The sequence below is a fragment of the Cupressus sempervirens genome, chromosome 9, assembly GCF_028749045.1.
Source record: "Cupressus sempervirens isolate cs-2001-9-10 chromosome 9, ASM2874904v1, whole genome shotgun sequence".
Lineage (NCBI taxonomy): Eukaryota > Viridiplantae > Streptophyta > Pinopsida > Cupressales > Cupressaceae > Cupressus > Cupressus sempervirens.
In genome coordinates this window covers 786,687,683-786,703,932 of record NC_143126.1, presented here as the reverse complement: position 1 = coordinate 786,703,932, position 16,250 = coordinate 786,687,683, and the positions used below count along the sequence as shown (strand labels likewise).

The 16,250-nt window shown below is 37.6% G+C and overlaps 1 protein-coding gene across 2 annotated transcripts in view; it reads left to right on the top strand.

Annotated features, from left to right (window-relative positions):
• The window catches only part of LOC149541076 (ATPase complex subunit), a 175,651-nt gene extending 162,151 nt beyond the window's left edge, over positions 1-13,500 (top strand). For both annotated transcript variants that reach the window (XM_089799801.1, XM_089799800.1), the window contains 2 exons: positions 12,646-12,824; positions 12,995-13,500. In XM_089799801.1, coding sequence (XP_089655927.1) covers positions 12,646-12,824; positions 12,995-13,118 — 303 coding nt within the window. In that variant the 3' untranslated portion in view covers positions 13,119-13,500. The remainder of the gene's footprint in view (positions 1-12,645; positions 12,825-12,994) is intronic.
• Positions 13,501-16,250: the final 2,750 nt, after the last annotated feature.

Below are 16,250 nucleotides of genomic sequence, written 5' to 3'. Positions count from 1 at the left end.
GCCTCCACTTGATGTGGAAGGGAAATTGGTTTTGGTTCCAGCCGAGGTGATTGAGATCAAAGAGAGGAAGCTACGAAACAAATCCATTAGGGAGTATCTAGTCCACAGGAAAGATTTTCCATATGAAGATGCCACTTGGGAGGGCAAATCGATCCTACAGCATTCGACACTGAGATTGCTTGAGGGCAAGCAATCCCGGGAAGGGAGGTTTGTAATGTCCCCTTCTCCGCGCTAGGCCTTACTGGCGTCTTGCTGGTCTATCTTTCCATCTGGATAGACTAAGAACATTAATCTTGAGGATGTTGATCAGTCACAAGAGCTTATTTAGTTTCGTTGGGGAAATACTTACGTTGAGGAGCTTTCTATAGTTAAGTCACGTTATTTTATAAAGTTACTTTATGACTTAAACTCATTTTATAACAAAAGTAACTCAAGTGACTAAAAGACGAAAATGACTTTTATCCAACATTGCCTAGATGTTTTTACTTTCGTCATATTGAGGTTATAAAAGCAATGAGCTTCCTTGGGGTTGTCACCATGAGATATAATATTATTTTAAAGACAAGTTTGCTTAAATGTGATTGTGCTCTCTTAAGGATGAAACCCCTTGAGATAGTGGAGAAGCTGGACGTAGCCCCAACAACTCATCAAAGACTTACTCATCACCAAACGTGGAGCATTGCAGATATATTTTCGATATTGTTGTGGATGGCATTCAATTAAATCATTTATCAGATGTAACATGCAGACATTTTCTGAGGTTAACGTGAGGTAGCATAGACACCCGACAGAGTTTAGTTAGCGGCCATTCTTTTATTAGTAGAGCATTTTGGTGGTATTGGAGATTGCAAGCAATACTGACTCATAACGTGGGTTTGGAAGGTGGCAGCATTTTAATATTCTCGCTATAGGAAGGCAGGAGTTCAGAGGCATGACTGTCATGTAGGGGACACACGAGCAGACTGTGAGTAGCACAATGGCATGACTGGTTCATGTGAACACCAACAGAATCGGGGGCATTGGGAGTGTTAATACAGGCCATAGGAAGTCTGAACTAAGCGGGTGGTAACAAACTCCATCTAAGGTCATGATCTGTATGAGGAGATAGACCATTCACGGTAACTAGGTACCACTGTTACTTAGTATTGTACTCATCTTTTGTAAAATGTTGGGTCTATCAGCCCAAATCTGTATAGACGTTTCTGAATGTTGTGCTAAACATCCCGCATGGTATGTAACTCGGGTGATTTAGTATTCCGTTGATTATGTCTGAAGCAAATTAAAAATGTTGAGTTTCTTATCGTTCATATTATTGCATTGTTATTTTAGTATATTGTGGAGGGCTTCAACTTGCTATGGTAAACCCATTGATTATCCTTCTAACCATAGATTGAGTTCGATCAGTAGTTGCCATTGCTATACGGGTTAGATTTCTTACAGAATGAATTTGAGGGAAGCAGAGATCTAGTTAGGAATTTGGAGTTGCGAGTTTGTGAGAAGAGCTAGTAGTTGAGTGTGGGCTTGAGAAACAAGAAGATTGCTTGGTGGCTTGCGAGCACAAGTTTAGATCTTGGTTGGGGTTTATACTAGATTGTTGTGTTGTCACAGATCCAGGCTAGCTAGGGTTGGGTTTGATCTTGTGAGATCTTACAAAACTGTTCTCGTATTGGTTGTAACCGGGAAGGCCTTACAACCCGACACATTGGATATAATCCATTGTTCTATAAATAAAGAAGTTGAATTTGGTATCAGATCTTGTGTTGTTGTGTTTCCATTGTGTGATTGTTAGTTGGGGGCTTTGACATCTCCTTTGGGGATTCTCTAGGCCTTGCACTGTGTAAAACAGAACGACAAATTCAATTAGAACTCCAAATTCCTTCCTAAACTGATTTTATTTCAATCCTTTTTATTTTTAAACTGGTCAAATCAGAAACCTTTTGCGGCAAAAAGATCTTATTGATCACCTCTTTGTCAAATATGTTCCCAGTCATTCTCAAATGTGGATTGTATAACGTGGAAAGATTGTAGGCTAAAGCTCCTTCTAGTTTGAAACATTTTAAAATTTCAATGTTTTGTAAGAAGATTTATGGAAACATTTAAATCTGCGATTTCACAGAAGCTGGAGAAAAACTACTTGAATTGTAGGCTCATGATGTTATCATATGCAATGTGGCAAAGTTTCATGGCAAAATGTTGATACAGGCAGACATTATGTAGTAAATTTCATTTATCATCTTGACGAACTTATTGAGACCTTCATGAAATTGATTTACGGAAAAAGTAATTTTTTTGGCTCTCATGGCTGGGATTCTGCTGATAGGTTTAATTGGTATTGTTGAAGGAAATGACTGGGTGGTATTGTCTTTGCTTTTTAGCCAAAGCTTATAAGAAGTTTTTTTGTGCACAAGACCTTTAATCATGCTATTAACTAATCTGTTTTCTACTTTTATTTTATGTGTTCATTGGGTCAGTGAGAGATGTATAAAATTTTTTATATGAAATGATGATAATATCTAGCATTGGCATGGTTGATGCGATTTTTATGCCACTACAACATGCAGAATTGAAGACTCAATATTCCAAGACAAAATAGTAAATTTCTTTTGCTCTCTTGAATAAGGATGCTCATATGCTAAACAATTCCTATAGATTGTGTGATCAAATGAGACAACCACAAGTTTCCTTCTTGTGAATTTTTACTCAGTTACAATGATATGATATGTTGGGTATCACAAAGGGGTTTACAGAGTTCATTTAATGGATATCAACTACTCTTAACTTCTTTGAACCAAACTATAAAGAGAAAAGGCTTGTGAAGAAGCTATTCTTCTCCAAGAATGTAAGACAATGTTGATGATGGGGTGAGCCTCTAACCAATCTTTACTTTGCCATGTCAACTAGGCATAGGAGAGTGTAATCTTCTAAGGATGCGGATATGGTTTTCACATTTTTAATATTCAGTCAAATATGCTATGAAGGCACAATCTAAATGAACATTTCCAATAGAAGTTAAAACACTTGCAATTTAGGCCAAGACTAACTTTGCATTGTTACTTACAATGAACAAGTACCAAAAAGTATTGACTCTAGCTCCACCATTAATCATCATTCAACAATATCTTCCATTCAACTACTTCTACTTCTACTCAACATGAAATAAAGTCTGCTCTAAGTGAGGAAATGTAGAAGACATGCAAAACTCCAAATGTCACAACATTCCCCATGAAAATCAACAATGAAAGAAGGAACAATTTTGGTAGTATACAACAAAAAATTCTCCAAGTCTTTCACTTAGCTATTCTAATCTAGTTCTAATCTGATCTAATGAGTTACAAATGGGAAGGCTTGGTCTTCTATAGTTCAATTATGATGAAGGGCCAAGATCAATTAAAGATCAAGGGCCAAAATTTATCCAACAATGCCCTAGCATGCCTAACTGCTGCAATCATTAAATGTTGGCCAATTACAATTTGGCACCACCTTGTGTGCTAATAAGAGAATTACATTGCTTTTAAGGGCCAATAAGAAAATTGGTTAGGTAGAAACTTATAGAGGAAGGCACCAATTAGTGGGCCACTAATAAAATGCCAACTTAAAACACATATTTCTTTAGATAATAATTTTTTTATTGTTCTCTTTTGGCAAACTCAAAGAATCTGGACATAATATTGTTGATCCCATAGGGACACTTGGCATGATCTCACTAGTTGAAAAACTAAGCGCCACCTACTAATCCTATAGACTTGTTAAATACCTCTTGATGGTGAGAAAATATCTCAACATTATCAAACCTTCAATTGTGATGACTCCTATTCTCCAATTGTTTCGTCCTCATATTGCCTTGTACAGCTTTGGAAATCTTCTTATTGTGTTAGCTCATGAATTTTCTTATGCTTGATATCTCGTTATGTTCATGATGTCGTGATCTTGAAATCTCCTAATTGACTTGCTTTCAAATTTGTACTTGATCTTACACTTCTAGAAGTGTGTGGCATGAAGTTGAACCATTCATTGAATTTGAATTTTTGGAGGAAATTCAGGTTTGCATGAGGTTCTCCCTTTTCTTCTATACTCATTCATGATTTTGTACTTTGACTTGCCTTTTATCTTGTGATTGTTGGCATAATTGATGTAGTGATGGTAGCTGATGTATAGAGTTGTCGTGAATGATGATTAGTTATTGTGTTGTCGTTGATTTCAATATTGACCTAGTATTTCCAATGTTACCCTAGTACTGGGGTACGTCGGGACGAGTTTCCAGGACAGGGGGAAAATGAGCCTCATTTTCAGGACAACAACCAAGGGACAATGCCAAGGGGAGGACGGGGTAGGGAAGATTGTTGTATAGTATACATATAGAAATTGAAATGCTTGTTATGAAATGATGTTTTAGTAGAACCTACCAAATTAAAATACTTGAACATAGCGAGATTGCAACATGAACTAGAAACATTGAACATTCAACATAGTAACATATTACATATTCAATAGTAACATTCAAAAAAAAAAAGTCAAATAGAAATCCAAGTCCCCATACTAGTGGCGGCATGTTTGCGGAATGGCGGAGTTGGGGGTATTTGGGTACATGAGTACCCAATGCGGGGACAAGTACTCTGAGGTTTGGGAGGGGGTGCGAGTCCCTGTTTAACACTGAGTATTTCTAACATGTTGCCAAGTATAAATGTTACGACAATGGTTTCTATCCTTATCGAAGACTTATGAGCGTCTTTGGAAGTCAAATGTATGATCACTACTCTTGATGTAAAGGTTTGGGTAAGTTATGATTGGATAAAGGTTAACGGTGCAATTGCTAGAACAATTAGTGATTTGATTGTTTTGTCAAATCTATGAAGAGTTAAGCGGATCGGTCACAAGAGGTAGAACATGGCCTGTAGATGCTATGGTTATGACCACAACTCATTTGGATGACCAGTGAAGAAGTACTACAGTGGTAGCAAAGTTTCTGGATAAAGTATTTGTGTTCTTGAGTGGTTGGTGGTAGATTGAGGATTTGTGACTAGCATGATGTGGTGAGTTTGGTTGAGCTCAACACGATATGGTGACGTGTCTTAATGTTTGGAGGTGATGATCTGACATTCTAGTCATCGATGCAATTCGTCATGAAGATTCTAGAAGAGTTTGTTTAGTCAAAATGTGTTTGATTGTTCTTCATGAATTCAAATGAAAACTTAGTTGTCGGACAATGCAGTCTAGGAAATTTGTTGTGTGCATTGAGATGTGTGTTTGGGCGCATGGTATACGATGGAGAGGTTTGAAATTCAAAGTGAAACATGTTAGGGCAAGTTTAACACGATGGAATGTTTTAGGGCTTGAAGAACATTATATATTTGCTGATGGTAAAAGAATTGTGTTGACCATTGGTGGCGGTCTATGTGAAGGTGCGATTAAGAAAAAAAATAGTTGGGCATGAAGTGTTTGCATACTATATTGGATCTGATTAGGCAAAGGTGTTCTACAAATCATTCTACTTGTTCCCTAACAAATGTAGTAGTAAAATGTCATGTCCCCTCTCTAATCTGACTAGCAAAGTCATGAGAGTTGGCCTATTATTGGAGTCTCGTAAGCTAGTAGTGGTGGATAAAGACTCGTACTGGATACTCGATGACCAAAGCTGGTTCTATAGTCAGTTTGAGAGCTAGTCGGGGCAGTTCCTTAATTTTAGGGATTTTCCTAAAATTTAGGAGGTTGTGGCAGTGATCAGATTTGAGGCTGCTTGGGACTAATATACGGTTTTAGTTTCATGGTGATAGGGTATATCCCCTATTTGCTAGGAGCATCCCTAGTTTTTAGGGATGGGATTGCTAGTTGGCCCACATTGCCCAACATCAGTCACAGGCAGGTGACATGACCCATTCACTGATTATTTGGTTGGTTTGGCTTTCTAGTTGAATAAAGGGAAATATTTAATATTTCCTAAGTTTGCGTTTAAATAAATTAAAATAGAGCTATTTATATAGCTAATTGGAGTAATAAGGGGATTTCAGCTTCATCTGGTTAGGCAGGCCTATGTGTTATAGCTCGTTGGAAAGGTCTTGAATTATTATAACTTATTTTCATCATCTAGAGATCTTCAAGCACCTAAAGTTATGTTATTTGAGGAAAGGGGTGTTTTTCCTATACATAAAGGCCTTTTAATTGAGAAGATGCTATTTTATAATAAAGGGAAAGGCATATTCTCCCTTTAGGATTCGATTGGCTTTGAGAGGGAGATAAAAGGAGATGTTGGCTCATTCTTTCATTATCTTTTACATCTTCACTCTTGGTATTTGCGATTTTTCTCTAAGGAGTGATTCTAGAGGACTGGGACTCAAACCCTAGAGCTTGGCTGTTGGTACGCAAACCCCAATAGATGGTTTCAGCAACATTCTAGAGTGCTGTTTCAGCAGTTGACAAAGATTATTAAGTTCCGCATTTAGGGGTACTTGTCCATTGCACATTGAGGGTCTTGTTTGACATGTTGGGATCTTCTTGTTGCCTTGGCGTGACTATAGCAACCGTATGGCTTCCTTTCAGCTGGCACGTGGTTGGCTTATGTCAGCCATCTCTACCCTTTTGGTGTGTGGCTGGTCCATTCTTGTAGCTGGCATCTTCATTCCTTGTTTGTAAACAGCTTTGCTGGTATAGTGATTACATATCTTGCTTGGTATGATTTGTAGCTATTATGGTTGACTGAATATTATATTATTTTCTGCTGTTGTTAATTATTGTTTACTTATATTTGGCATAGGAAAATCTATTATTTTAATTAAAATTTATAGAAGTTCAGTGAAAGGATCTTTTTGGGATCTTTCATAAAATCCCTTAACTGGGTGGATCCTAACTGGTCCTTTATTGTAAATCTTTTAATAGGGTGACAATTTAATTAGTGTTTTTAGTCCTCTAACAAGGCTACTCTTGACAAAGTAAAGTGCCTAACAGGGCTAGAGGGAAGTCCCTTAACTGGGTGGCACCTAGCAATGTCTTTGTAAACTCCTAATAGGGTTAAGCTCTTAATAGGGCATGTTTCAGAAGAGTGCACAATTTGTGGATGCTAATTTCCACCGCGGTTTTCATCAAAATTGGATTTCCACGAGACCAAAATATTTGTGTCAAGTGTTACATTATTTCTAGATGTGCTTATCTGTTCGATGCTTTCATTTGTTGTTATTGAGCTCATATTGTGATAAGGGTTTAAGAGGTTGAAAAGTTGTTTAATTGATTGATTATTGATTCACCCCCCGTCTCAGTAATCAGGGCCCTTAGGACTAACAAGAACATTCTTGCTTATGTTTGAGCAACTTGTAGCCTACTTGTGTAGGAAGTCCTCGCATTGTAACTTGCTTGAAATTCTTGCTAGTCTTTCCATGCTCTTGAACAACTCAATACTTAGCTCTGTTGGCCTTGGTCTATGGATTTTCACCGCTATGTTCAACTTGCCTTACAACATCATATGGTGTATTTTGAACTTTGAACTTTCTTTTAAATTTTCTTTGCGTTAAGAAACGTTCCTTCACCCCTTCCAAGTGCAAATCCCTCTGCTCGACATTGATCCACAATCCCCAGCTTTTCTGGCACAGTCTTTTCCCCCGCAGTTCTCCTCCACTCTGCCCTCGACTTTCGCTCCCTTACCTTGCACACCATGACTCTTTATGACATTCCGGGGCAGCCTTCTATCCATCCCATTTTGTCTCCTTTCGACTGCTTGTTCAACCCTTTCCACATTTTTGAGGCCATCAGATCCATGAAGTGTACTAGAGTTACTGATGAGGAAGGTTTTCAAGCTAAGCTTTTTAAGTTCGGTGCCTTAGTTTTGGGCCCCTATCTTTCTATTGTTTTTAATAGAGTGATTCACGTTGGTTTTTCGACTTCTTGGTCCAGGCATCTAATTTATCCTATTCATAAGACTGGCCTGGTCTTTGATTAGGGGAACTACAGAACCATCATGATTGGGCACACATTTGCGAAACTGTGTACGAAAACCCTTAATACTATGTTATCTGGTGAGCTGGATAGGATAGGTTGCAGAGCTAGAGGGCAAGCTGGTTTCTGAGCAGACTATCAGACTATGGATCACATCTTCACTTTACAAGCTATTATTGAGGAGGCTAGACACAAATTGGAGAAGGTTTATTGTTGCTTTGTCGATTTTCGCAAAGCTTTTGATTTTGTTCCCAGGGTGGTTCTGTTTGAGAGGCTTAGGGAGATTGGCATCTCTAAGATGTTATGTACCGCTATTATGAGACTATATGAGATTGTGGTTGGCAAATTCAGGACTCCCGAGGGTTTCTCGGATCTGATCCTCTTTCTCCTACGTTGTTCAGGTTATATATTGATGAGCTCGAGGACTTCCTACAAAGGTCCCTGCTCCTTGGAGATGGCTGGTATCTTCACCAGGTTCTAATCTCCATCCTTCTTTTTGCCGATGATGTGGTTCTCCTTGCTTCCTCTCTAGAGAGTTTATAGAGGCTTCTTGATGGCTTGGCTTCCTTTTGTGATCAGCGATAGCTTGTGGTTAACTTGAGTAAGACTTGGGTCATGATCTTCAATTGTTTAAAGACTTCCCATCTCCACTTCTTTTTTCAAGGTTAGGAGATCGAGATCACTACATCCAATACTTATCTGGGGGTTAAGTTTTCCAGACCACGGTTCGCTATGAGGCCAGCTATTCAGCCCAGAGTTAATAAGGGTATGGGTTCCCTTGCTTTGCTTGAGAAGTAGTGTTTCAGGCACCACTTCCAAGATACCTCGTCCAAGTTATCTTTCTTGGACTCTCTTGTGAGGCCAACTATTCTCTATGGGTCTATGGTTTGGGGCCCATCCCTTCTTGGTTCTAATTGGGTCTCGATCGAGTGGGTTCAAACTTTATTTTTGAGGTGCATCATTAGATGTCACAGGTTCACTCCTCACAGTGTCATTCTTGCAGAGTTTGACACTCATCTTTTTAGTATAGCAACCATTTTTTATCTGGTTTGGTTCCTCCATCGTCTTCGTGGTTTTGCGGATCATGCTGGTGATTGTGATCGGTACTGCTATTTAGCGTATTGTTCGTTTATGTCTATTGTGTATAATGAGTTTGGTTCTCGCGTATGTTGTTGGTATGCATAGGCCTCATCTCTGCTTGGTTCGATTGGAATTGATATTAACCACCTCCCCCCTTTCAATTCTCACTGAATGCCCTAATTAATCTTCTCCCCTCTTGGCAGGAGTTGAATGAGCATGTCAGACTTGACATCTATAGATTGTACATTGCCACTACTTGGGTTAACCCTCCTGGTGGGTTATGCCCATGGATGTCCTTTTACGTGAAGCACTTTTTGGAGATGTTTGATGGTATTATTGTTCGTCCTAACTACCTTTCCTAGAGGTGGTCTCATGCCTTGTGTATCTCTTTGGGGGTCTTTCAGAGTTGGTTCTCATTGTCTTTGGGTTCAGACTGACCATCATATTGACAGTGGAGAGCAGATTTGTAGGCTTTGTACTTTGGGTGAGGTGGAGATTGAGAATCACTTCATTTTCGATTGCCCCATTTATTATGAGATCAGAGGGAGATTTTTCTGTCTGTTTTGGGAGTGGTTCTCTCTCTATGATTTTTTCAGCTACTATGATCAGCACTGTCTTGCACTTTATCTTCAAGAGGCCACTATGCTCCGTGATAGCATGATCTAGTCGCTACTTCCGCATCGACACTCGTCTACTCAGCTTATTACTGCCTTTTTCACACCATTATCTCCTTTTGCATGGTGTGAAAAGGCCTTCTAGCTCCACTAGATCTACCAGGCATTCCAAATGCATCAGATCCCGGACCAGTTAGTTATACCAGCGACACTCCTCTATGGGTGGCCACAGACAGAGTAGGGTCTTTACTCATTAGCATGCATATCATTCAGTGACTTCTTTCTTTTCACCTAGAAAGGACTCTTAGTCTGTCTCTTGGCCTCCTCTTTGGTTCTTTGTTTGCGTTCTCTTGTTGTTGTTTGTATTTATTTTTGGACACCTTTGTGTGCTCCTGCTGCTGTCAGCCTCATTGATGTAATCCTCCAGTCCTATAGACCTTTTTTGGTCTTTTGTTGGATATTAATATCATTATCTTATCTTATCTTATCTTATCTTATCTATCTTATCTTAGAGATTGGAAATTTATGGCCAAGAAATGAAATTTGATACATTATAGTGGCACTCTTGCTATGAACAACTTTCTATCATAGTCTAAGAAAGAATTCTCCTCATTTTCTCTCTTAAAATCTGATTCTTAACTCTTTCTGTATAAATGAGAATGAGAGGTTTAATTCAATTATCAGCCTGATTGGGTTTGATCTTCTTAAGATATGGCTCTTTTATCACCTCAGTTCCCCTTGAATTTTTATCAGAAAAACCCATAAGAAACTTACCTTGCTGGCTAATGTCAAAATTTTGGGCGTGTCTAAGTTCTGTGTGACATCACCCTAAGTTCTGATTTTGTTGCCCAGGTCTGCAATCCATACCCCTTAGATTCAATTTTCCTTGAGAATTATGAAATTTATAGCCTTGTCTTTGATTGATCTTGATGTTAAGGGTCTATTTTTCACCTACTCCCCATGCCTTATTCCCAATTCGAGTTGCTGATGTAAAAGAGAATTGGTCAGTTTGTAAGAACTCTTCTGATATGAGTTAGATTTCCTGAAGAATCAAATACTTCATGTGCTTGGAATGAAATCTTAACCTCCCCAACAGGGCTGAAGGGGGTGTCTCAAAATTTGGGCCGACCTGGCTTGGGGAGTTGAGAAACATAAAAACCACTAATTGCAGCCCCTAGATAATTTCATGGCTTTGCACCCTTTTACCGGCATTTGATTTGTAGCACCTTCCAATTAATAAAATCAAACACCTTTGTGTATTTGATTGCCCTTGATAAATGCTTGCAATTGGCATTTAATGACTTTACTCCTCTGATCTGGAGAGCAAATTTTAAACTCATTCAATTACTTGGTGATATATTTAATTCTGACCATTCTATTATGATCGAGCCCCGTCATTTAATTATTTGCCAAGCCATTAAACTCAAAGATCTATCATTTATTATATTTCTATCAATTAGTTCGAACTTTGCAATTTAATTTCATTTTTAACTCCCTTTATGTAATTCACACCATTGAAATTTGACTCCAGGCTTTTTTACAAGATTGAGTCTACAATAAAATTCACAATTTACAAACATTTTGGTTAAACACAATGAGGGCTTGGTTATAATCGATCTCTAATATTGAAGCAGAATTTTTCAGGAGTTGGGCAAACACTTGGTGGAAACTCACACCTACTTAGGTGAACTTAGAATCCAAGTAAAATTCACAACCACTATAGATGAAGTGGAAACTACCACTTAGTTAGGAAAAGCCATTAAATGTCAAGGGGAAACCACACCAAGTTAGGCATAACCACTAGGAATGAAGTGGAAACCACCACCAAGCTACGCAAAACCATCAAACATCAAGTGGAAACCACCCATGATAGGCAAATTTAAATACTCATTTAGTGGAAATCAGACCTGACTTAGGTAAATGCATCCGATGTGAAGTGGAAATCCACATCAACTTGAGTAAATTTGAATATGCAATGTGGAAATTGACACCAACTTGGGCAAACATGTAAAATCAGTAGTGGAAATGGAGACCTAATAAGGATCATAGATTAAGAGGCTTGTCAGAAATTAAGCATCAACATGGTGCGTGCCTAATAAAGAGGATGGAAATCAAGGCAAAATAAGACAAACAATGGCCAAGGTTGGAATTTTGGCATAAGTAAGGCAGGGTGGCATAGTTATATAAAATATAATATAATGTTTAAATTATTAATTTAAATTACTAAGCTAAATTTTGGGAGTCAACATGCTTCCATCTTTGTTTTTTTTAAGGTTAAAACTTCATCTCTTGTTACTTTATATCTTCCACTCAATGCTTTTATACTTTGATTACAAATCTCTGGACTTTTAATTCCACATCCTTCACTAGCCTGGCCTAGCTCTCACTCATATCCCTGACTTACTTGACGCCCTAGCATACCAAAGTTATGCAAACTTAACTCCACTGATGGGGTCAAATCCTGTCCAAATATGTGGTTTCTTTATTGTCAAATGTACTCAATGGCCTAGCCACTTATTTTTTCCTGGATTGTATATCAGTGGGGTCAAATCCCCATCTTTTAGAGAATATTTCTCATGTGCACCTTTTCATTATTTTAGCCACCCACATCCCTCATCATAACTGCCAGACAATCTGCGATATTTCCTTTGTCTTTGCTTCTGGGGTACTAGATGAATTTTGTGAATTCTTCCCAGAAATCTTTGAAAATTATGGTAATTAATAATGCTACTGGCCTGATTCATCTTCACTTTTTCTTTACAAATTTTTCTTATCTATATCATGATCCGATTGTTTCTTTTCCAAACTTTTAAGGGAGTAAAGTGTAGTCTTTGCATTGGTATGGATATTTGTCCACAGTCAGTCATTTAAATAGTTTTTCCTTTCTTAATTATTCAAATATTAACATATAAATCAAGAACAGTATTTGTGTCGGTATGGGTATTTGCTTATTGTGAGATGTTTGTATAGTCTTTCGGTTTCCCCTTGCTAGTACTCGTTACAAAGCTGTTACTTCAAACTGTGGTTGCAGGTATCTTTTATAGATTCATGGCTGTTATCTCTTTGGCCTATTAAGAGTTTGCTTCTCCGTACATTGCGGAAATCTGAAGTAGTTGAGGGTTCTCAAGGTTTTCAAAGACACATTGTCTATTCATTTGGAGATAATTATGACCTGCGGAAAGAACTCAAGATATTGAATCTTCTAACAGGGTATTTACTATTATATTTACAGCTTTATGACACATTTTTACCTTCTGATAAGACATGGCAATTTATAACACGTTGCACTATTTGGTGTCAAATTGCCAAATAGTATAATTTGTTCAAAAATTGTACTGCTTAAATGCTTATCTGTTATATAAATAATATCTGTTGTACAGGTATATCTTTTTGCTTGACAAAAAAGGCAGGATTCGTTGGCAAGGTTTTGGGACAGCATCAGAGGAAGAGGTGTCATCGATGATTGCATGTACATCCTGGTTGCTGAAAGAGCATTGCGAATAGGTGCTGCAATTTTGATTAATCCAGTTCATGCTTCTTATAGGCATAATCATTCTTTGACCGATGCAAATCTAGTTTCTATGATCCATTAGATAACAACATTTTTCTAGAAATGCTAATTTCTTACCCACCACAATATTGACAAGCACATTCTTTGTTTACAATTATGGTTTTTATACTACAAATTGCTTGCATGCAAAGGAAACATTTAAAATGAGAAGTTTAGCGATCTCTAATATTAAGGACAGATATGGGGAGAAGTTTCTCATTTACAATGATGTTTAGCATTGTGGGTTTAAGTTGAGCAATAATTTTGACAAACAGGTTTCTATAAAGGCAATTTAATTTTGTGTGTGGCTGTGTACAGGCATACATGTTGCATGTATATGGGCGGTGATTGTATGTGAGCCTGAATGTGCACAAGGGCATGTGTGAGTAATTGTGTATGTGAGTGGGTGTTAGTTGAGTGAATTTTTGTTTGCATGCACATGCCTGTGCACAAGCAGAAGAAACAGTTTGATGCATGTGTTTATCTGTGTGTCTATATGTGTGCATTTCTTATGTGTATATTGGTGTGCATGAGTATGCATGTTTGTCTGGATGTGTGTGCACATAATGAAGGTAGTGGCTATCCATTCACAGAAGCTATTTATTTTATAACTTTTTGAAAAATAAACTGAGTGATTCCTCTTGATATGCTTAATGTCTTTCATAGCTACAAAGCTGCTGCTCACATATGTATGGTTGTAGATGTGTGTGCATGCTCATGAGTACATTTCTCCTAGTGGATTTGTTAGGTATATTTCATGGATATCTCTTTGTCCAGTTCCTTGAATTGGAGATTGGATTTGTAATAACCTCTTTTTGCGAAAAGGATTCCTACTAAATTTGGATTGAATTCATTGGTTGCGTTTGAGGCACCCAAGTCTTTTGGTCACACCATTTTACTCACTTAATTGCTCCGAGTACTTTGAGAGTTCTTGAGGTGAAATTGGGATTAGTAAAAATCATACACCTGCTTAATCGCTATCGTGGTTTTCCAAACCCTCTATGAGCTTCAATGCTCGTAAGCCAAACAACGGGTTGAAAGAAAGAAAAGAAAGCAAACAAAGAGAAAGAAAAGGAAAATGAAATGATTTGGCTTTGGGTGTGTGAATATCTCTACTGGTGCTATAAAAATAATCACTAAAGGTAGAGCAATAGTCATGGCTGGCTACAACGATAACCTCGTGAAGGCTATGAATGCTTGATTGGCAATGAGGCACTATCTAGGATGCTTTTGAAGTAAGGATATCAAAATAGCTAAGTCCAATGGATATGAGAGGCTTTCTAGGTTCTTGTTGAGTAGGAAATAAATACACTTACACACATGTGTAATCAAGGATGAAGATGCTTATCCCAATTCGTGGTTTATTTCATTTTGAGTGCATTTCCTAGTTGTTGGATAGGTGGAAAGGAGTTGATCAAAGGTTCATGGCTCTGCACAAGTTTTATCCTTGAATTGTTCTGGAACATTTCTTTGGGTGGGTGCTAGATGTTGTGGGTTTTTTTTACACCATCACCCCATTGCAGATGATGACCCCCTCTTTTGCTCTTGGTCTTGTCTTTTTGGCTTTAGTTCTTGGTAGTTTTGGGCTCGGTCCTTTGAGGTTCCCCTCTTTCGATTGAGAATTGGTATAACTGGCCAGTCTGGAAAGTGTTGTCCATGTGGCTCCTAGAGTGGAAACTATTTGGTTGTCTAAGAATTGAATGTCTTGACATACTTATTATTTTTAGTAAGTCTATTTATAGTAAATTTCACTGCTTCCCAAATTAACATTATTTTGACTTTGGAACAACTTACTATTTTTAGAAAGTCTATTTTTAGTAAATTCCATTGCCTCTCAAATTGACCTTTTTTTTTTTTTTTTGATGAATAGTCCTTTTCTATTAAAAAGTATATTTAGAAAACAATTCACAAAAAAGGTGTCGGGGGATACAAGATCACCCCGTGAGAGAGTTAAAGCGGCCTAAGCCAGAACTATACACACGGCATCAGCCGGAAAAAGCAACTATTCATAAAAAAAAAAAACATAAAAGCCGGATTGACCTTATTTTGACTTTGGGATGACTTACTATTTTTAGAAAGTCTATTTTTGGAAAGTATATTTTTGGCAACAAGTGAGCTCTAGTTGATAAAGATACACGGGTATTTATTTATTTATCCAAGAGAATGAGCACAAGGTAGTCAATCAGAAAATGGTTAAGTCTAGAATCACCTTTGAAATATCCAAAAGTGGAAAGACATGAAAACATTAGGAAAAATGGTTGTCACAAAATTCTTCTATCATGGACAAAATCCATGACCACTAAAAAATTCCCACCTTGGAGAAAAATGGTTTTTGTGGAATTCTTCCATCATGGACAAAATCCATGACCACTAAAAAAATCATGCCTTGGAGAAAAATGGTTATTGCGAAATTCTTCCATCATGGACAAAATCCATGACCACTAAAAAATTTCCGGTATGGAGAAAAACGGTTGTCACGAAATTCTTCCATCATGGATAAAATCCATGACCACTCGAAAAATCTTGCCTTGGAGGAAAATGTTTGTTGCAAAATTCTTCCATTGTGGACAAAATCTATGACCACACAAAATTTCTACTGGCAAAATAAATAGAAATGTTGGGAAAGATGGCCAAGTGTTGGAAAGTCTCCTTCAAGGAAGAAAAAGACTAAGTTTTGGAAAATTTCTCCTCCATGGATGAAAAAATGGCCAAGGGTTGGAAATTTCTCCTTCATGGAAGAAAAAATAGCCAAGTGTTGAAAATTCCTCCTTCATGGAAGAAAAGATGGCTAAGTGTTGGAAATTTCTCCTGCATGCAAGGAAAAATGCTTAAGTATTAGAAAATTTGTCCTTCATGGAAGACAAAGATAACTAAGTGTTGGAAATTTATCCTTCATGGAAGATAAAAATGGCTTGTTGGGAATTTCTCCTTCATAGAAGTTTCAAGTGTTGGAAAATTTCTATTTCACGGAATAAATTGCTAGGAATAGATAAAATTTGGCTAAGAGGAAAAAGTTCTAGTTCTAGAAATTCAAGAAAGACACTCAAGTCCCAAATTCTAGTTCTAACATCAATGACTTCCAAGTA